Here is a 20,761-nt window from a genome sequence, read left to right as displayed (position 1 = left end):
AAAACCAGAAGGATGGCTAAAGTGTTTGGATATTTTTCCTAGTTTAGCTTTCTGAAGCTCTCTAATCCTCCCAGCTTCTACTGCAGAGACTATGGTAAAATCTAGCCAATGGGAAGGCTGTTCTAAATACAGGAAGAAGGGGCTGGGCTGCAAGTGTTGATGTTGAGAAGGGGTAGAAATGTTGTATGAGTGGTATGGGAAGAGGAAAGGTAATTTATATTTTGTATCTAGTTTGAATGGTCTCTCTGTGGTCGATAACCTGCTCTTGGCTGATTAAATCACTTGTGCAGGGATATTCGCTGATATTCAGCAGCACTTAACTGAATATCAGCACTAACATCTGAACACAAAACTGGCTATTTATGTTAGCCAGCCTATAGAACAGGATATTCAATTCTGGTGCCCAGACATGGCCTGGCATTGAATAACTGGGAATAAAACTGGTAGTGGTCAGCAAAACGCTGACTGTCACCAGATGAATAACAACCCCTCTGTTTTTATTTGCCTGTAAACCATCTCAAATGGAATACCAAGGAAAGGGTATATAAAGTTTTACACATGAATACATAAATAAGAGGAATGGGGAAATTTGAGAGGTCAGTTGCAGGCTGAGAGCAGTCCACTCTTGACATCTCTGGTCTGTACCGGAGGCAATAGAGGATGAAAATCACTGGCTCAGCTTCCCTGGTTCTGAGCCCACTGCTCCAGAGCTGCTAAGTTACTGAACTTCAGAAGGTAGAATTTTTAGCCAGTCCTGTTTTTGAACTTAGATGTCAATTCAGTGTGCTAATTGTAGTCCCTGATTCTACCCATTCAAATCACCTAATAATGCACCAGGATAGGGTTGAAATGAAAGACTGGTGTAAAACCTTCCTCCTGGGACTGGGTAACTTAGCAGATCTTTAACTGTAATCATTAAGCCACTCCATTCGAAGCATAATATTTGCCTAGTCCCAATGATCATTCATAAACTATAACTGCTGCCACACCTGCAGCTACAATAGGCTTTGCACTTTTCTCTGCTACTTCTGGAGAGGTGAAATATGGGGGCAAGACCATGAATGAAGATTAGGGGTGGGGAGGGAGCCAGGGGAAGTGAATATGACTTGGGGGGGGGGGGGGGGGGGGAGTGTTAGCATGTCTGCCTAGGGTCTAATAAAGTGTTTCTATTGCCCTGAGAGTACCTGATCTCTTCTGATAAACCAATTTACCCTTGATTTTTATCTTCTTGAATAACAGTAGTTCCAGGATGCTTGATACTATGAAATCTAGATTCACTTACACTGTTGTTCATTTCTTCCAGCTCTTTAGCCTGCTGAATTCGTTTTTGTTCAAGCAACTGTTCTTTTTTCTTCTGCAGCCAAGCTCTGAATGCCATCTGGTTCTCCTTTTTCTTTTGTTCTTCTTGATATCTTTTACATTCTTCTTCCTTGTAAAGAATCCTAAAGGGTTAACCAAAATCTTGCCCACAGGAATAAACTATTCTATTTTTTCCATGCTCACAATATGGATTAATGTAGCAATAATTTAGGGGTAAATTTTCAATAAAACACCTAACAACAAAAGCAGGTGTGTATTTTTAGCCCTCATAAATCAATCTGACATTCTAATACAAACTACTCGCATAATTTGTATTTGAATATCAGGTTGTTATATGGTTAAGAAATATACTTTTAAGTCTGAGGATAAAGAATACACAGGTTGGCTATATATATATATATACATATATATATATATATACTTAAAAAATAAAACAACAAAACTTCAATGTATGTGCATAGTTTTCTCCCCAGTTATGCCAACTCCTCCCCATAATGTATTTTGTATTGCAGCTAAGAGTACACATTTTCTCTTTTGACAGATGAAAATCTGCTTAGGTGGCTTCAGTAATTCTGTTGCCTAACCCTTGTTTTCATTTGAAAATTTAACTTTTAGGGGTCAATATTCAACGTGGTAGGCAATGTTAAAGTTATCTACTAAAACCACAGCCCCAGAAACCTTCAAGTGCCACTTTCTTATTTATTGATTTATTTGACAAGTTTTGAATATGTTTTGTGTGGCCAAAAATTTACTTGGTCGATTGAGAGGGAATTTTCAAAACATTGATTTTTTCCGTGTAACTTCCAGAGTTACTCAAGTCTTTTGAATATTGACCTCTTGCTGTCTAAGGGGGAAGTTATCAATGTGGCTACCATTAAGATGTGCTATTTTACCATAGGTCCCATTTTATGCAATGATACCTAGTTACTAATAACTGGGGCTAACAGTAAAATTAAATGTATTAACTACGTCCTTAAATTACACAAAAAAACATTAGTGTTGGGGAGAATTATCAAGTGGGCTACTCTTAAGTGTATTTTACTGTTAATGTCAGTTATTTGTAACGTTTTTACTAAGCTGCGTTAAGCAGCTAATATGGTGTCATCAGCAGGTTAGACAGTAGCGCAGGCCTGCAGTAGTGTGTACTGTGCTAAAACAGGGGCATTTACACTAAATATGCTACAATAACTGCCTTATGCGGGAAAGGACCAAGTCTGGGCATGACAGGGGCTGGAGGAGATGTGGCCTGCTTGACACCTACCGCTTGGGTCTTTACAATGTGCTAGCTGTCCTGACTTCCAATAGTGCAGCCAAACTTACCACCACCTCAAGGATGCGGTAAGTTCAGGTTCAATACTGATAGTCCAGTAGCACTGCTGTCAAAAGTCAAGTGACAGGCTGGCACATTCCCTGGCTTCCCAATCCCATTCCTTTCAATGTCACATCACCCTCCCCGATGTTGGATCCTTCTTGACAAACTTGTCACCTCCCCCCCAATCAAGGCCTGATGCTCTGTGCACAAGACTCCACCTGCTGATTCCATATCCTGCCTCCTGACACTGAAACCATGCCCCCCAGTACTCTCTCCACCTCCACTCCCCAGGACATACTGGGGGCAGAAGTGGTGGACAAGTGAGTCCTATGCAGCAGCGTTCCCCTTCTGCTGCCACCTGGTTTGGTGTCGAGACTCAAAATGGTGCCAATGACCCCTAGAAGTACTGCAAAACTACTGCTAGGGTAAACTGGCAACATTTTGAATCCTGGTGCCTATATGAGTGGCAGCAGAGGGGGAACACTGCCACCCGGGTCCCAATTGACCACCTATGTTGCCCCCGTTAGGGCCTGGGACTGGAGGGAGGGTAGGGCACAGGGGAGGAATGGTTTCAGTGTTGGGAGGCAGGCTTTGGAGTTGGCAGGCAGGGTCTTGTGTTGGGGGGGGGGGGGGAAACCAAGCCTTAATCGTAGGGGTACCAGGTTTATTGGGGGAAGGAACAGGGTTTGATCCAGGGTGTATTGGATTTTTGGGTTTGTTGGGGGGGGGGGGGGGGGGAAATCCAACATCAGGAAGAGAGATGTGACAATATGACTTTGGCGGAGGGGAGATTGGGTACGTGTGGTGCAGGTATCCCTAAAACGCAGAGCCACCACAATTCATGGCTGCAAAGATGGTGCGGATGATCTATATACTATCAGCTCAGGCTGTGCATTAACTGTGTGCTAAATTCAGGGCAGATGCAGGGCCCCCTGAAGTTTTATCACACAGATTTTGTAGTTACTGCATGTTACTTTATGTGATAAACGTCAATATCTGCAAACCTTATCTTTAATAAAAGTGCACATAGGTCTCATTGAGTAAAACGGGACCTGTGCTAAGATAGCATGAGTTAGTGGTAAAATGCCCATGTTGATAACTATGCCCAAAGTAATTATCTAAATACCATCATACATTGTTTGAAAAAAGTACACAAAGCTTGACAGACATATTTAACCACCGTCAGCCCAAGAGGCATTTTTTGCAGTAAGCCAAGACTCAAAAACCATATTGAAATGTTACTTGCTTTCAATTATTTTATTTAAATTTCATTTTATTATTTATACTGTTTAAAGCATCTGAAGTTATAAAACAGTCTCAGGTTGAGGAACTCTGAGCTATATAAATCAGCAAGCCTGAATTTTCCATTATGCCATTCAAGTCTATGCCAAGCCATGAAGGGTGAAAAGGGCACTCCCTCCTCAATGGGGCAGGCCTTCCTCATAAGAACCATTCAGCAGCAGCATCCCATTAGACCCTACCTCCGAAATGTGTAGGAATTGGCTGGAGGCATGAGTGTACTGTACTCCTTTTTTTTTTTCCAGAGGAAATTCTGAGAAAGCAGGAAGCCTCACTGGGTAAGTGAATATTACTTTGCTGGGAGAAATGGAGGGGCATTTTCGATATGACCTCAAAGTCAAAACATCCAAAATTCAAGTGGGGAATATAGACATTTTCAAAACAGCAAAACGTCTATCTTTTTTTTTTTTTAAATGGCTATTTGCTAGACATTTTTTGTCCTCTGCACGTTTATCTTTTTGGTCCATTTTCGAAAAAAAAAAAAATGTCCAAGTGAGAAACACACAAAATCAAGCCATTGGGATGTAGGAGGAGCCAGCATTCTTTAGTAGACTGGCCACAAAGACATCACAGGATAGCAATGGGGCATCCTAGGGGGCACTGCGGTGGTTTTCAAATGAATGCTCCCAGGTACACATCTCACCGCTGCTCCCTTATCTTGTCTGCTGAGCCCCCCCCCCCCCCAAACCCACTATCCCTAACTGTACACAACTACAATAGCCCTTAAAAGTGAAGGGGTACCTATATGTGGGTACAGTGGGTTTCTGGTGAGTTTTGGAGGGCTCACAGTTTCCACTCTTTGTCCCTATCTCCTCCTCCCCTTCTCAGTAGTTCCCCTCTGTGTCCCTATCCCCCTGTCGCGCCCCTTACCCGTGGCATGCCTTGCTGGCTTCTCCCCATGCTCGCTCCTTGCCTCTGCCGTCACGGGGGGGAGCGTCGGCCATGATGGCAGCGCCGCTGCTCCGATTCCCCTCGGGTCTGCTGCTGCTGCCACGCTCCGCTCTGGCTCATCCCCGCTCCTGTAGTGTGGAGCACCGGCGGTGTCAAGATGGCCGGCGCTCCAGGGGTGGACTGGCTCTCCTCTTCCAGGCGCGGGGCCCGGAAACTCTTGCTCCGCCTCCTGACGCTGGATTGGTCCTCGGCGGCATGACTCCACCTCCTTGTATTGTGAGCCTACCAGGAGATTCCCTGACCAGCTGATTCCTCTTGTTTAGGATGAGAGAGGTACTTAAGGGGAGTCTGTTTCTCACTCCAGTGCTTCGGCTTCTTCTTTGTTAGAGTGGCCTATGCTTCGTGGAGTCTGTCTCTGCTACCTTTCTGCTTGACCTGTTTTGACCTTGGCCTGGACTTTGACTTTTGCTTGCCGCCTGCCTTTGAACCTTTGCTTGGATCTGGCCTTTGCCTTTTGCGTGCCACCTGCCTTTGAACCTTTGCTTGGACCTGGACTTTGCCTTTTGCCTGCCGCCTGCCTTTGAACCTTTGCTTGGACCTGGACTTTGCCTTTTGCCTGCCTTGAACCTTTGCCTGGAACCGGACTGAGTCTTTTGCTTGCTGCCTGTCTTGAACCTTTGCCTGGAACTGGACTGTGTCTTTGGCCACTCCCTTTCCTGAGTTCAGCCCGGACTTCCGCTGGGGTTCCTGCCCTGCTTCCTCAGGTAAGACCAGGATTGTTCGGCCGCCGAACGCTGTTTGGCACAAGGGCTCACATCTTGTTACTACAGGGCCTGACACCCCCTCCTTTTCAGTAGAGCCCCTATCTTCCCCCCCTTTTCAGTAGTGCCCTGTGTCCCCATTTCTTAATTTTCCAGCACTGCCTCTTTGTGTTCCAATGTCCCTCTCCTCTCCCTGTCCAGTATTGACTCTGTGTCCTTTTCCCTCCCTGTCCAGCGTTTACCCTTCGCTCTCCCCATGTTAACCTTCTTCCCCGTCTCTTTCAGCGCTCCCCATCCTCCTTGGGGCCACATATCTCCCTGGCCTGCTCCCACGGTCCATCCTCTGGCAGCTCCAAGGAGGTTTAATAGACAGAAGGCCAAGTGACATCAAAATGTTTAAACCAATTAGGCCAATCTCACTTTCCCCTTCCCCACGCAGCTGTCATTGCTGTACTCTCAAAACAAAGCAAGCAAAACTATGAGCTGCTGCATCCAAGTTGTCACTCTTTATTGTTAAAAAAAAAAATCCTTTATCCTCCACATTTTAAGACATTGTCTATCCTGCTGGATAGTGACGGCAAGAGGAAAGCAAGTTTGGTCCAGTGAAGACTAACTCAAAATAACCTGTTTCTTAGCTGGGCCCTAGTATTACCATATTAAAAATGCAACCATACCATGCCTCTGTAGCTATGTTCCACTAATGTTAAACAGTTAACTGGATTTCTTGAAAGGATTATATAAATGTAAGATGCATGACTAGGGGCACAAACATACACTTATTTATTCAATATTACAATTGCTCATGTAGAGCTACAAAACAACTTTTTAGGGCAGATAGTGTTCCTTTTATTATCGACCAGATAGAAATAAGAGTTTTCAGTTTTGGCATGATATAAGTCATCACAAGAACAAAATATAAGAAAACCAGTGGACTGAATTAGGGGCTTATAGCCCATTTATGTTTAAACAAAAGAGATCTGCATGAAACAAAATATTTATTTTTGATTTATAAAACTACTTGCCCCTGAAACATGTTCAAAACAGAATAATCCCTTTGTGTATCTAAAAGGTAAACGTCTACAAAACAGATGAAGATGTGCCCCAATGAGAGTTTAATTCTACTTCCATTTAATTTCAGTATATTCCATCATCTTTATAACACCAGGCTTCCGAAGGCAGATTACAACTACAGTTAAGATGAACCCTTCAGGAAACAGGATAGCCTCACTGAAATCTGGACATCTATATATAAGAACAGTGAAAAAAAATAAGCACAAACTATAGAGTTTATAATTGCAGTTTCTACCAGCTACAATAATCTTTGAAGCTGTTTTAGTGATAGTCAATTGTTATTTCTTTTCTCCTCCACCTTTTAAGATGGAGCAACATTAAAGAATGACAAGGTGGATGCAGCACCTCATAAGTTTGCTTGCTTTGTTTTGAGTGGGGGAGGAGAGGGATGGAAAGTGGAAACAGATTACAAATTGGCTTCCTTACCCCTTGCTTACAGTGGACTAGATAGGTTCACTTCCACTGGTGTTGGGCAGCGCTTTCTCCCTTCTCCATCCCCTCCCAAGTTTTGCATCTTTCTCTCTTCTGCCCGCTCTCCCCATCCGCGTGGTCTGGTCACTTTTACTGTCCAAAGCGCCGTTCTCCCTCCAGCACCGGCGGCGATTCCCATAGTCAGCCTTCTGACAGCGTGCGTCGTCGGGGCCTCTCCTCAGGCTCGTCCACCTCTGCGGAAAACAGGAAGTTGCAGAGTAGGTGGGACGCGCCTGAGGAGAGGCCCCGATGACGCACACTGCTACTACTACTACTACTATTTAGCATTTCTATAGCGCTACAAGGCGTACGCAGCGCTGCACTGTCAGAAGGCTGACTATGGGAATCGCCGGTGCTGGAGGGAATACGGCACTTTGGACAGTAAAAGTGTCCAGACCATGCGGATGGGGAGAGCGGGCAGAAGAGGCAGGAAAAGATTGGAGCCTCGCTTGGGAGACGGCAGAATAAAAATATTGGCAAGAGGCGCATAGGCACCATTTTTTCTACAAACCTGTTTGGTGGAGCGACCCCTCCCCCTGCGCCCCACCTAGCTACGCTACTGCACTGAACACAAATAGACCCTTGCTAGTTACAGAATACGTAAGCACAAAGTTAAAATATGAATACATAGACAAAAATTAAATTTAAACTATAAGAAGCCACACTCTGCAGGCAGTGCAACACTAGAAAAAGAGAAATAGAAATGGAACTCTGTAAACTATAAAGAAAGCAGTGTGAATTTACTTTAAATTTGAAATTTTCCATTCACTGAATTAAGAATAAAATTCTTTCTACCTTTGTTGTCTGGTTGTATTGTTTTTTTCCAATTAATATTTGTCCAGTCTCCACTTCTGCTTTCCTCTGTCTTTTCTTAACATTCATTATAAAATCTACAGTTCATCTGACACTTTTTCTCTCCCTTCCTGTTTTCTTCATTTCCTCTCCTATAGCCATCTCTGACTGATCTTTTCCTTTCAGCCTTCCTTCATTTATTTTTCTGCCTCTCTATCTGCTTAGACTTCATTTATTCTTACTATTCAGTTTTCAGTCTTATCTTTTTTTTAACATCTACCTACAGCTTTTCATCTCCCTCACCCCAGCCTTCTCATTATTCCCATTTTCTCTTTCTCCTTTCTGTACGGCGCCCTCTCTCTATTTTGACTACTCTGACCAGTATCTTCACTCTCTTTCTCTCACCCTCTCCACCCAGCATCTTATTCCTGTCACCCAACTCCCCCTTATATCCAGCTTTCCTCCATGTCCCTCTCCCCTTCCATGTCAGCATCCCCCCTATAACCCTACTCCTCTCATGCCCAGCATACCCCTTCTGTCCCCACCCCAACCAATGTCCAGCATTCTCATTGTTTTCTTACTCCTCCCATACCCTGCATTTCCCATATCTTGTTACTCAGCCCATGATCAACATCCTCCAATATCCCTTTTTTCCTCCCTACCTAATCAACCTTTTGTTATCTGGGCAGTTTAACTTTCTAATTGGGCTGGTCCCAGTCTCTTTTCTGTCAGTCTTCTCCTAAATTCTTTTCTAGGTTTACCTTTCCAATTCTTCTTTCTCCTTTTGTCTTCGTCCTCTTTCTCTATATCTGTCTGGCTCTGATCTTTTATGGGGTTTTTTCCACTTTTCTCTTCTCTGTGTTTATATTTGCCTATTTAACTTTTACCCTCATTCTCCCTTTCTCTCACCTCTAGTTACCTCCTTTTCATGTCTCATTTATCTATTGGCTTTTCCCATTTCCTTCTCCAGCACTCCCATCGGCCCCTGTATCTCTCTCCTTTCCCAGTCTCCTACTCCTCCCCATCTTTCACTCACTCCTTAGTCCCCCAATTCTATCCTCTGTACTTACCCTCTCAGCCCTCACCTACCCTTCATTGCCTCTCATTCCCTCACCCATCCCAGCTCCATCCCTGTCTCTTCTTCCTTCTCTTGCCACCAAGACCAGTCTTCTGTTACCCTGTACCTCATCTCCTACTGCATCTCTTTCACCATCTTTTTAGCCATATTTATGCCGTCACTCACCCCCTTCAGAGACCTATCCTCTTCATTTCATATCCCACTTGGTACCCTTATCCCTTTTAAATGCCTCTCACCCTTTCTCCATTCTTCTAGGTCATTCACACTGTCTCAACTTTTTCCCACACTTCATCCCCTCTCTCTTAGCTCCCATTTCACACCCTCACCCATTCTTCTACCTTATCAACATACCCCCATTCATACCTACTAATTGCCAAGTATTCACTATCCCCTCAAAGTTCCCACTCCATCTCTCCCATCCAAAATCCCCTGCTCTGCTCAACACTCTCTTGCTAAATCAAGCCCCAGTCGTCTTCTGCTCTATTTTCCTACCCCATGTCCTAGTCATGTGCTCTGTTCTCCTGCCCCCAAGTTCTCCCCTTCTCTCCCCTACCCCTAGTGCCATTCATCTTTTAGTTTCCCTTTGCCTCCCACCTCCTAGTCCCATCCCTTCTACTCTGTTCCTCTTTCTCCGACCCCCAGTCCAATCCATCTTTTAGTCTGTTCCCCTTCTCCCCCAAGTCCCATCTATCTTCTACTGTTCCCTTCTTCCTCCTCAAGTCTCATCCATTTTCTACTGTTCCTCTCCCCCCGCCAATCCATCTTCTATTCTGTTCTCTTTCCCTCTTCACCATTCAACACTGCCCGTGCCTTTCTCTTCTCCCACCCAGCATTGTCCTGTCTTTTTCACTCCTCCTCCTCCTCCCATACAGTATTGCATTTGCCTCTGTCTCTTTCTCCCCAAGCCATCCCTTATCTCTCTCTCCCACATTATTCAGAATTGCCTCGCTTGTCTGTCTCTACCCCCACCTGGTATTGCCCCTATCTCTCTGCCCCTTACCAACAGTGCTTCTATTACTTTGCCCCATCCTACCCCAACCCGCTCCCGTCTCTCTTCCTCCTCCTGGCACTTCTCCCGTCTTTCTCCCTGCACCCGCATTGTTCTCATCTCTCTCTGTGCCCCCCCTGCCACATTGCTCCTGGTCTTGTCTCCGCATTGCTCCTGTCTCTCTCCCTCCTCCAAAGCCTACCCCCCCCCCCCCAACCAGCATGCAATAGTTTCAAAGTAAGTGGTGCTGGCTGGAGGGACGCAGCCACAGCTTGCAGAGAGCTGCAATTCCCTGCTGCTGTGCTTTGTAATTATCATTGTGGGCTGGCAATGGTGGCAGCTCAAAGGAAAGAAGGAAAACTTATGTATGCTGGCTGGGAAGCTTAGGGTGGGGGGAGAGAGAGGGGAAGGCAGCAGGCGAACAAAGTTGTATACTGAGCACCTATGCTGTGCATTGTACTGGGAGGACCTGAGACAAGATTGGGGGACCTGGGCTGCCAAGGCCCCTGATGTGGGCATATGCTGCAAGATTCATATTTGCAATAACCTAAAGGAGTATCCACTGGGTGTTCAGGTGAGTATTCAGGGAGAATGGAAGGAACAAGGATCTCATTGAGATTCCTCTCCTGGGAATAAGCAACAAGATGCTTATCTTTGAAACAGTTGTGGCTCTCCAGGATGTGCCAATGGCGCCTGGTGGAGTACTGAATCTGGCTTGTTAGGTGAGAGAATTTCAATGTACAAATGATATCTGGAATAGGTTTTTCTCTTCTTGTTTTGCGTAAAGTATTTCTGTCCTCTGTTACGGCCCTTGCATAGGCAGTCATGATGTGCTTCTTTGGATACCTCCTGCTTTCAAATCTTTGTGCCATAATGCTGGACTGTGTAGTAAAATCTTCAAAGTCAGAACATATTATTTTAAGATGTAAGAACTGACAGAGTGGTGATGGTAGCTGGTGAAATGAAGAAAGGTATTACAGTTTGTGGGTTTCCTGTATAAAGTTGTTCTGAAGTGATATCCATCTTTCTTGATGAGTAAATCAAGGAAGTTGATCTCCGTAGCATGATCCTGAATCTTGAAATTTGGGTTGTCATCCCTGGTGTTAAGCCAATTAAAGAAGCTATCTAGCATTACAGAATCATCTGTGCAAACTAAAAAGGTGTCATCAATGTACTTTTTGTAAAAAATCATGTGTTCTTGATATTGATGATCTTGTTGGTTGACCAAATCTGGTGCTATGGAGGCCCCCCTTGGTGGTTTCCTTAACCTGTTGATAATTATGATAGAAGCAAAAATAGTTATTGGTGAGTGCAAGACTGGCAAGAATAAGGATAAGTTGATTTTGAATGCGCCTACGTGTGGTGTGGCCTCTGAGGGTTTCTTCGATGATTTGGAGAGCTTCTAGTTGAAGGATATTGGTATATAGTGCGTCTATGTTGAGGGTCACCATAAATGTGTCTATGAAGTCTCCATCAAATTCTTGTAACATGTTAATCATGTGAACGGAATCTCGATGTACAATGGGATCCCGAGGAAAAAATGTAAGAAAATGGATAATGGTTCCAAGACTGAGCCATCTGCAGAAAAATGCGGTCTACCTGGTGGCTTCGTGATGGCCTTGTGGATCTTGGGTAGTACATAGATGGTAGGAATAGAAATTGACATTCTTTGGTGGTCAGAAATCCTCCTTCGGAGGCAATGTTAATGATACAAGTGATATCTTTCTGTAAATCTGGAGTAGGATCTGATGGCAATGGAAAAAAATCACACATCAGAATCATTGCATCTCCCATGTATTCTTTGGAAGAGCCTACCCACCCTACTCTTTGGTCTATGTGTGCTGCTCTAACAGACCTGGCTATAACATCTGAAGCTGTCATACAGGTTGGTAAGTAATATTTTTAATTCCATATTTGGGGAGTGGGAAGGGGTCAGTGACCACTGAGGGAGTTAGAGGTGCATCCCTGAATCCCTCCAGTGATCATTTAGAGCATCTGTCAGGTTCTCAGGTTCAGAGCCCGCGGGGCCGGGCACTGGAGCAAACGTGAGCCCTTGGGCTGCTGACGAGGAGTGACAGCAGCAGGCAAAACCCACCAATCAACGCTGGGCAAACACACCGGCACTGGCAGGGACTGCAGGCACCGCCCTGTGAGCCGGAACACACGGACTGGAATCCCCCGGACTGGAGGACACAGGACTGGAACACGGGACTGCAATCCCCCGGACTGGAGGACATAGGACTGGAACACACACCGGACCGGAACACACTGGACTGGAGCGCACCAGACTGGAACACACACTGGACTGGAGCACACTGGACTGGTCCGTACAGCTTCACCTGCACTTGGCCACTACCCCCACCAAGGGTTGAGCCCTTGGGTTCGAGTGGCCGGCAGGACTTACCGGATACCGGATGACACAGGGACCAGGACTGGAAACAGAAGAGACAGCAGTGCTCCAAGGAACTGGACTAACCAGGGCACTCCTAGGCCTACACTAACAAAAGGACTTCCTAAGCCCTATACTAAACAGGAGCTCCTAAGCCCTGCTCAACAAGGGACTTCCTAAGCCCTAAACTAAAAGAGCAGGGAACTAAACACAAAGCTAAACACAAAACTAACAAGCTACCTAAGCACTGCTCTAGCAAGCTAGATACAAAACTAACAAGGAGTTTCGTAAGCCCTACCCTAGCAAGCGAGACACAAAACTAACAAGGTGCTTCCTAAGCCCTAACCTAGCAAGCGAGACACAAAACTAACAAGGTGCTTCCTAAGCACTAATCTGGCAAGCTAGACACCAAACTAACAAGGTGCTTCCTACAGCACCAAAACCCAAACAGCAAAGACTGCAATGCTCCCAATAGCACAAACACCAGGAGTACTTCTAACAGCAAAATCTGTAGTGTTCCTAACAACACCAAACCCTGAAGTACTTCTAACAGTAACAGAGCTTCCAAAGCCCTACACACAGCAATGCTTCCAAAACCAAGAGGGAAAAGCAGGGGAACCATAAGGGAAAAGCAGGAAAGCTAAACACACAGACACCAGTGCACACTGCACTAACACTAACCTGGACCTTAGCAAAAGCAAGCAGGGAAACTAGACACAAAGTCAGAAGTGCACACTGCACCACCCTACCTAAAGCAAACACCACCGTTGCAAAGGCTCTGAAGGAAACAACACCACTTCCTTATCAAGGCCCTCCCTGATGATGTCACACTCCCTAGACCTAGGCAAAAGCACACTGACCTAGAGAGGCCCAACCCACACCAATGCAACATCGTGAAGCACTTGAAGCCAGTACACCCAAAGAGAGGTAGAGCTAACTCAGTCCACCCACACAGCTGTAGTAAAGTGAAACAATTAACCCCATGCTGCTGGAAGCTGCCAGCACAGAGAGACAGAGCCAGCTCAGAAAGGACAGACAAAAGAAACAGAAGCCAGCTAAGAAACTGACCCCCAGGAAAGAGGTAAGTTTGAGAGGGGTTCTGACCCCAATCATAACAGCACCTCCCCCTCAAGGCTCCCGTGTCCCCCACGGGAGCTCCAGGTCTCAAAAGACAATTTAGGTCTCCACGGGTAGCTGTGATGAAATCTCCCAATGGGTTTCACAACATAAATCTGGGCGGCTGGGCAGAAAGTGACAAGTACATCTGGAACTAGGAACCCAGGCTGGCTTTGGCCGCCACAAGGCTCTTTAGGACGGCTGCTAGGCAGGATCAGAGTCTTGGATGCAACAAGTGGAGTCCAATTCAATAGGAACCCTCTCCTGAAGGAGTCCACGACTTCCTTGACCTCCTGGCACTCCACTGTAGCAGCCGGAACTGGGCTAGAGCCCACACCCATCCTGGAATCTGAAGCTGGACAGGGACTCGAACTGGACTTCGGACTGGACCTCGCCTCTTGGCTGGAGCTGGAACTCAGAAGGAGGTCAACATCTTGGCTGAAATGGGAACTTGGAGTAGACTCAGCATCTTGCCTGAGACTGCAACCTGATCCGGCCTCAGCCTCTTGGCCGGAACTGCCACTCAATTCGGACTCAGCCTCTTGGCTGGATTCGGTACTCAACGTAGACTCAGCATCTCGGCTGGCACTGGAACTCGCTCCGGACTCAGCATCTTGACCGGGACTGCAACTTGACCCAGACTCAGCATCTTGCCTGGAACTGGAACTCCAACTTGACCCGGACTCAGCATCTTGGCCGGGACTGCAACTTGACTCGGACTCAGCATCTTGCCCTGGACTGCAACTCCAACTTGACCCGGAATCAGCATCTTGGCCAGAACTGCAACTTGACCAGGACTCAGCATCTTGCCTGGGACTGGAACTCCAACTTGACCCGGACTCAGCATCTTGGCCAGGACTGCAACTTGACCCGGACTCAGCATCTTGACCGGGACGGCAACTCTCACCGGACGGCAACTCTCACCGGACTCAGCATCTTGACCGGAGCTGCAACTCTATTCTGAGTCAGCATCTCGGCTGGACTCTGCAATCGGTGCAGACTCAGCACACATCGTGGACTCGTCATCTCGGCTGGGCTCTGCACTCGGTGTAGACTCAGCGCTCATAGTGGACTCGTCATCTCGGCTGGGCTCTGCACTCGGTGCAGACTCAGCACTCATCGTGGACTCATCATCTCGGCTGGGCTCTGCACTCGGTGTAGACTCAAAATCCCGGCTGGGACTGCAACTCGATCCAGACTCAGCATCTTGACTGGAACTGCAACTCGCTCCAGACTCAGCATCTTGGCTGCCACTGCTGCAACTCGATCCGGACTCAGCATCTTGGCTGCAACTCGGAGTGGACACAGCATCACGGCTGGCCTCAGCACTCGGTGTAGACTCAGCCCACCGTGTGGACTCAGCAGCTCGGCCGGGACTGGCACTTGGCCTGGGACTATTAAGCCACCTTCTTTCAGCTTGGGCCTCAGGAATATCCCGCAGGGCTGGATCCGATAGGAGTTGGAAGCGGTAAAAGAACAGCTTGGTACAGGGTTCAATAGCAGAAACTGGGTTTTCTTCAAACCCAAGCCAGGAGACACGCTTTCTCTCTGCGGCAGCTTCAGGGGTATCCTTCAAGGCTGGATCAGACAAAAGTGCAACCCGGTAATCCTGGAGTGTCATAAGCAGATCCAGATCAAAAATTGGGTTGGAACTGGGATCCAACCTGGTACTAAGGAGGCTCGGTTTGAAGCGCCACTCGAACTGGACTCAGAGACTTGCCTGGAAGCACAGCTTGGATGGGACTCGGAGACTCGATTAACCGCCCCACTCGGACTGGAATCGGCGGCTCGGTCAGCGTCCCTTGGACTGGACTCCAAGGCTTGCGTGGAGGCGCCACCTGAACTGGGATAGGAGGCTCGTTCAGAAGCATCCCTCGGACTGGACTCAGAGGCTTGAGTGAAAGCGCCACCTGAACTGGCATCGAAGGCTCGGTCAGAAGCGTCCCTCGGACTGGACTCTGAAGCTTGGCTGGACGCACTGCTTGGACTGGATTCAGAGGCTTGTCTGGGCGCGCTGCTTGAACGGGACTGGATCCCTGCTGGGCCCAGAGCGTGGAATTCCCAAGACGTCTCCTCTCAGCGACAGCTTCAGGAGTATCCCACAAAGCTGGATTCAAGACCAGGCTGCGGCGATATTCAGCGAGCGTGATAAAAGGGTCCATATCTGAAACTGGGTTTTCAGCGATTCCAAGCCACCGGACACGTTTTCTCTCAGCTGCCGCTTCAGGGGTCTTCTTCAAAACAGGATGCGACAAACGTTTCCCACGATACTGACGAAGAGTCATAGAAGGATCAAGAACAACGACGGAGCTGGACCCCAGCTGGGTCAGCTGGGCAGGGGTTCTTGCCGAGCTCATGGCCTTTGCAATCTGTCAGGTTCTCAGGTTCAGAGCCCGCGGGGCCGGGCTCTGGAGCAAACGTGAGCCCTTGGGCTGCTGACGAGGAGCGACAGCAGCAGGCAAAACCCACCAATCAACACTGGGCAAACACACCGGCACCGGCAGGGACTGCAGGCACCGCCCAGCGAGCCGGAACACACGGACTGGAATCCCCTGGACTGGAGGACACAGGACTGGAACACGGGACTGCAATCCCCCGGACTGGAGGACATAGGACTGGAACACACACCGGACCGGAACACACTGGACTGGAGCACACTGGACTGGTCCGTACAGCTTCACCTGCACTTGGCCACTACCCCCACCAAGGGTTGAGCCCTTGGGTTCGAGTGGCCGGCAGGACTTACCGGATGACACAGGGACCAGGACTGGAAACAGAAGAGACAGCAGTGCTCCAAGGAACTGGACTAACCAGGGCACTCCTAGGCCTATACTTACAAAAGGACTTCCTATGCCCTATACTAAACAGGAGCTCCTAAGCCCTGCTCAACAAGGGACTTCCTAAGCCCTAAACTAAAAGAGCAGGGAACTAAACACAAAGCTAACACAGGTGCTACTAAGCACCAAGCTACAAGCAGAGCTCTACACTAACAAGCTAAACACAAAACTAACAAGCTACCTAAGCATTGCTCTAGCAAGCTAGATACAAAACTAACAAGGAGTTTCCTAAGCCCTACCCTAGCAAGCGAGACACAAAACTAACAAGGTGCTTCCTAAGCACTAATCTGGCAAGCTAGACACCAAACTAACAAGGTGCTTCCTACAGCACCAAAACCCAAACAGCAAAGACTGCAATGCTCCCAATAGCACAAACACCAGGAGTACTTCTAACAGCAAAATCTGTAGTGTTCCTAACAACACCAAACCCTGAAGTACTTCTAACAGTAACAGAGCTTCCAAAGCCCTACACACAGCAATGCTTCCAAAACCAAGAGGGAAAAGCAGGGGAACCATAAGGGAAAAGCAGGAAATCTAAACACACAGACACCAGTGCACACTGCACTAACACTAACCTGGACCTTAGCAAAAGCAAGCAGGGAAACTAGACACAAAGTCAGAAGTGCACACTGCACCACCCTACCTAAAGCAAACACCACCGTTGCAAAGGCTCTGAAGGAAACAACACCACTTCCTTATCAAGGCCCTCCCTGATGATGTCACACTCCCTAGACCTAGGCAAAAGCACACTGACCTAGAGAGGCCCAACCCACACCAATGCAACATCGTGAAGCACTTGAAGCCAGTACACCCAAAGAGAGGTAGAGCTAACTCAGTCCACCCACACAGCTGTAGTAAAGTGAAACAATTAACCCCATGCTGCTGGAAGCTGCCAGCACAGAGAGACAGAGCCAGCTCAGAAAGGACAGACAAAAGAAACAGAAGCCAGCTAAGAAGCTGACCCCCAGGAAAGAGGTAAGTTTGAGAGGGGTTCTGACCCCAATCATAACAGCACCCTTTTGTGCCTTATTCATTCTAAAAACAGGTCTAGACCAAAACAAAAAAAAGAGGAGGAGGAAAAGCCATAATATACATATCCAAGTTCACCCATCACAACCACAGCCGAATCCATTCTGCCACAACTTGAAATCGCCTCGGTAAGAATTAATCACCCTAGCTTGCAAGAACACCTGAACGCAGTCCTGCTCTACAGACCGCCAGGCAACTGGCAAGATTCCCAAACACACTTCATGGACTTTATCTGGAACACTTGTGTCTCTACCTCAAATCTTATCATAATAGGAGACATCAACTTACACCTTGAAGACCTCAACTCAACAAGCACCCAAGAATGAGAAGAGTTCCTACAACTATGGGATCTTCACAGGATAAACACGCAGCCAACTCACATCAAAGGACACACACAAATTTGATCCCAACTCAAACCTCATACTAACAGACACAATATGGACACCCGCACTGTGGTCCGACCACTATAAAGCAAACATCTCCCTCCAATGGCGAACGAAAGACTCACCGAATAAACAAGAGCGAAAAACCTATACCACGAGAGGGAAAATAGATCCGGTAATATTCTGGCAACAGATCTACTACAATGAATGGACAATAAAAACAGATACAATACAATTCCTCTTAGAATGGGACGACAGATGCAGATCCATATTAGACAATATTGCTCCAACCCAAACCAAGAACCTCACACAGAAAGAATTCATTACCATGGTTCAATGAAGAGTTGAAAAAACTTAAAACACAAGTTAGAAGGTTAGAACGTGCATGGAATAAAAAGAAAGACGACCCCACACTTAACGCCTGGAAACAACTCCAAAGAAAATACAAATATACCATAAGACAAACTAAAAGATTATATTACAAAACTGTAATTGGACCAAACTACAAGGACACACATAAACTCTTCCAACTCGTGAATAAACTACTAGATACTACACCAGTCACAACCAACAGCAAAGACGCACCAGGTGTCCCGTTCCGGGCCCTTACCTGGGGCTCCACGGGCCGGAACAGGTGGTTGGAGCGCCCGAGGAGAACGGGGCAGCGAGGAAGGGCTCCCACGGGGATCGCAGCAGCTGCAACTTGCTCCGAGGCCGGCGATCCCGGGGAGTTAGCGCCGGCCTCGGAGAGGGAGATCCGCCGGCCAAAATGGCGGCGCCGGCGTCGGCATCCTCCTCGCTGCAGCAGGACCAGCGAGGAGGCACCGCCCACTCGCGCCGGATTGGCGCATCTTAGGAGGAACTCCGCCCCGCGGAGGGGAGCACCAATCAGGGCCCCGCTGCCGGCCCCGGCAGCGAGGATTGGCTCCAGCTGTTCCACTGCTAGGACGAGCGGGGAATTTAAACGGAAGCACGGAGGGGATCCAGTGCTTCCGTTTCCTTGTTTGAAGCCACTCAGCTAGCTGTCCTGCTAGCCATTTCAAGCCTGTGTGTTTCCTCGTGGAGCTAGCCGTCCTGCTAGCCATTTCAAGCCTGTGTGTTTCCTCGTGGAGCTAGCCGTCCTGCTAGCCATTTCCAAGCCTGTGTGTTTCCTCGTGGAGCTAGCCGTCCTGCTAGCCATTTCCAAGCCTGTGTGTTTCCTCGTGGAGCTAGCCGTCCTGCTAGCCATTTCCAAGCCTGTGTGTTTCCTCGTGGAGCTAGCCGTCCTGCTAGCCATTTCCAAGCCTGTGTGTTTCCTCGTGGAGCTAGTCGTCCTGCTAGCCATTTCCAAGCCTGTGTGTTTCCTCGTGGAGCTAGCCGCCCTGCTAGCCATTTCCAAGCCTGTGTGTTTCCTCGTGGAGCTAGCCGTCCTGCTAGCCATTTCCAAGACTGTGTTTTCCTCGTGGAGCTAGCCGTCCTGCTAGCCATTTCCTAGACTGTGTTTTCCTCGTGGAGCTTAGTCGTCTTGCCAGCTGTTGCTTAGACTGTGCTTGTGTCCACCTCCCGCTAGGCCAGCCGTCCCCCGTGGTTCCAGCAGTCCCGCTGGCCGCCAGCAGCTGAGGGCTCAACCCTCGGTGAACGGCGGTCGCCGCGGGTGAAGAGTCGGGGGCGCGGTTATCTCCTGGGACTAGTCAAGCTCGGGAGAACTCAAGAGCTCACCTACCTCAGAGTGGCATCAGGACCACGACAGAAAACGGAAGCCATGAGCTCACCGACGCAACCTGATCTCCGGGACCTGGCCAAGGTTCTCCAGCAGCAACAGGAACAGCTTAATGCCCTGTCTGGGGCTCTCCAGAACGTTTGCTCCCAACTCTCCACGCTTCAGGTACAGAACCAGGCGGCTACGGCCCAAGAGGCCGTAGCCGCTCCCCGTATGGGAGGGTTCCGCGTGGGACCTCGGTTCCCTGAGCCAGCACGATACGATGGGAACCCGGAGGGTTGTCGAGGGTTCCTTCATCAGTGTAATCTAGCCTTCCGGATGCAACCGGAGGCTTTCGCTTCGGATCAGAGTAAGGTAGGCTACGTCATGGGCCTGTGTACGGAGAAGGCCCGGGACTGGGTGGTCCCTCTGGACGAACAGCACGATTCCCTTTTGGGGAATTATAGCGAATTTCAGCGCCGGTTCCGGATGGTGTTTGATATTCCGGGACGACCCTCCTCCGTGGCATCCGAGCTGCTTCGGATTCATCAAGGAGAAGGGACAGTGGCCGACTATGCCATCCGGTTTCGTACCTTAGCCGCCGAGTTGCGCTGGGACCCGGAGTCCTTGACGGCCATTTTCAGAGAGGGGTTACATGAGAGAATCAAGGATGAATTGGCGGGACGGGAGACCCCTGGGTCTCTGGATGCCCTCATATCACTCTGTATCCGGGTGGACACCCGATTCCGGGAGCGGGCCAGGGACCGGGCGGAGCGGCAGAAGTGGGGACGTAGTTCCGCCAGGACGAGCAAGGGACCGTCGCCCCGTCAGGTGAACCGGGACTCTACGGAGCCCGGAGAGGAGCCCATGGTGTTGGGTCGGCAACGTTTGACCCCCGCCGAGCGAGAATTCCGTCAGTCTAAGGGACTGTGTCTATACTGTGGGCAGGCTGGGCATTTCCTCCGGAATTGCTCCCTTCGGTCGGGAAATGCGCTCCCCAAGACACCCTGAGGGGAGGGTTCTTGGGGCACGCTGCTCCCCTACCTGAGACCTTGCTTATCTTGTCAGTGACCTTACGCTGGCAGGAGACCACGCTCCAGACTCGGGCTCTGGTGGACTCGGGATCTGGGGGCAACTTTATTGGGCTTGAACTGCTTCAGCAGGTGGGCTGGCCCACGCTTCCCCGCAGGCCTATCCTGCGGATAACTTCCATCCAGGGCACTACACTTCCCCAGCCGGTCACTGAGATTACGCCTATGCTGGGCCTACAGGTAGGGGAGGGACATTTGGAGGAGGCCGAGTTTTTAGTATTACCCCGGACCATCCACCCGGTAGTCCTGGGCTTG

At 48.6% G+C, this 20,761-nt stretch overlaps 1 protein-coding gene across 1 annotated transcript in view; it reads right to left on the bottom strand.

The window, feature by feature from the left end:
- The window catches only part of CCDC181 (coiled-coil domain containing 181), a 301,144-nt gene that overhangs the window by 100,102 nt on the left and 180,281 nt on the right, over positions 1–20,761 (bottom strand). Inside the window, exon 5 of the mRNA XM_030203843.1 lies at positions 1,283–1,429. Within this exon, the coding sequence (XP_030059703.1) occupies positions 1,283–1,429 (147 nt within the window). The remainder of the gene's footprint in view (positions 1–1,282; positions 1,430–20,761) is intronic.

The sequence above is a fragment of the Microcaecilia unicolor genome, chromosome 5, assembly GCF_901765095.1.
Source record: "Microcaecilia unicolor chromosome 5, aMicUni1.1, whole genome shotgun sequence".
NCBI classification, from domain to species: domain Eukaryota; kingdom Metazoa; phylum Chordata; class Amphibia; order Gymnophiona; family Siphonopidae; genus Microcaecilia; species Microcaecilia unicolor.
The sequence above is the reverse complement of the archived record's forward strand: the minus strand, read 5'-3'. Positions and strand labels throughout refer to the sequence as shown.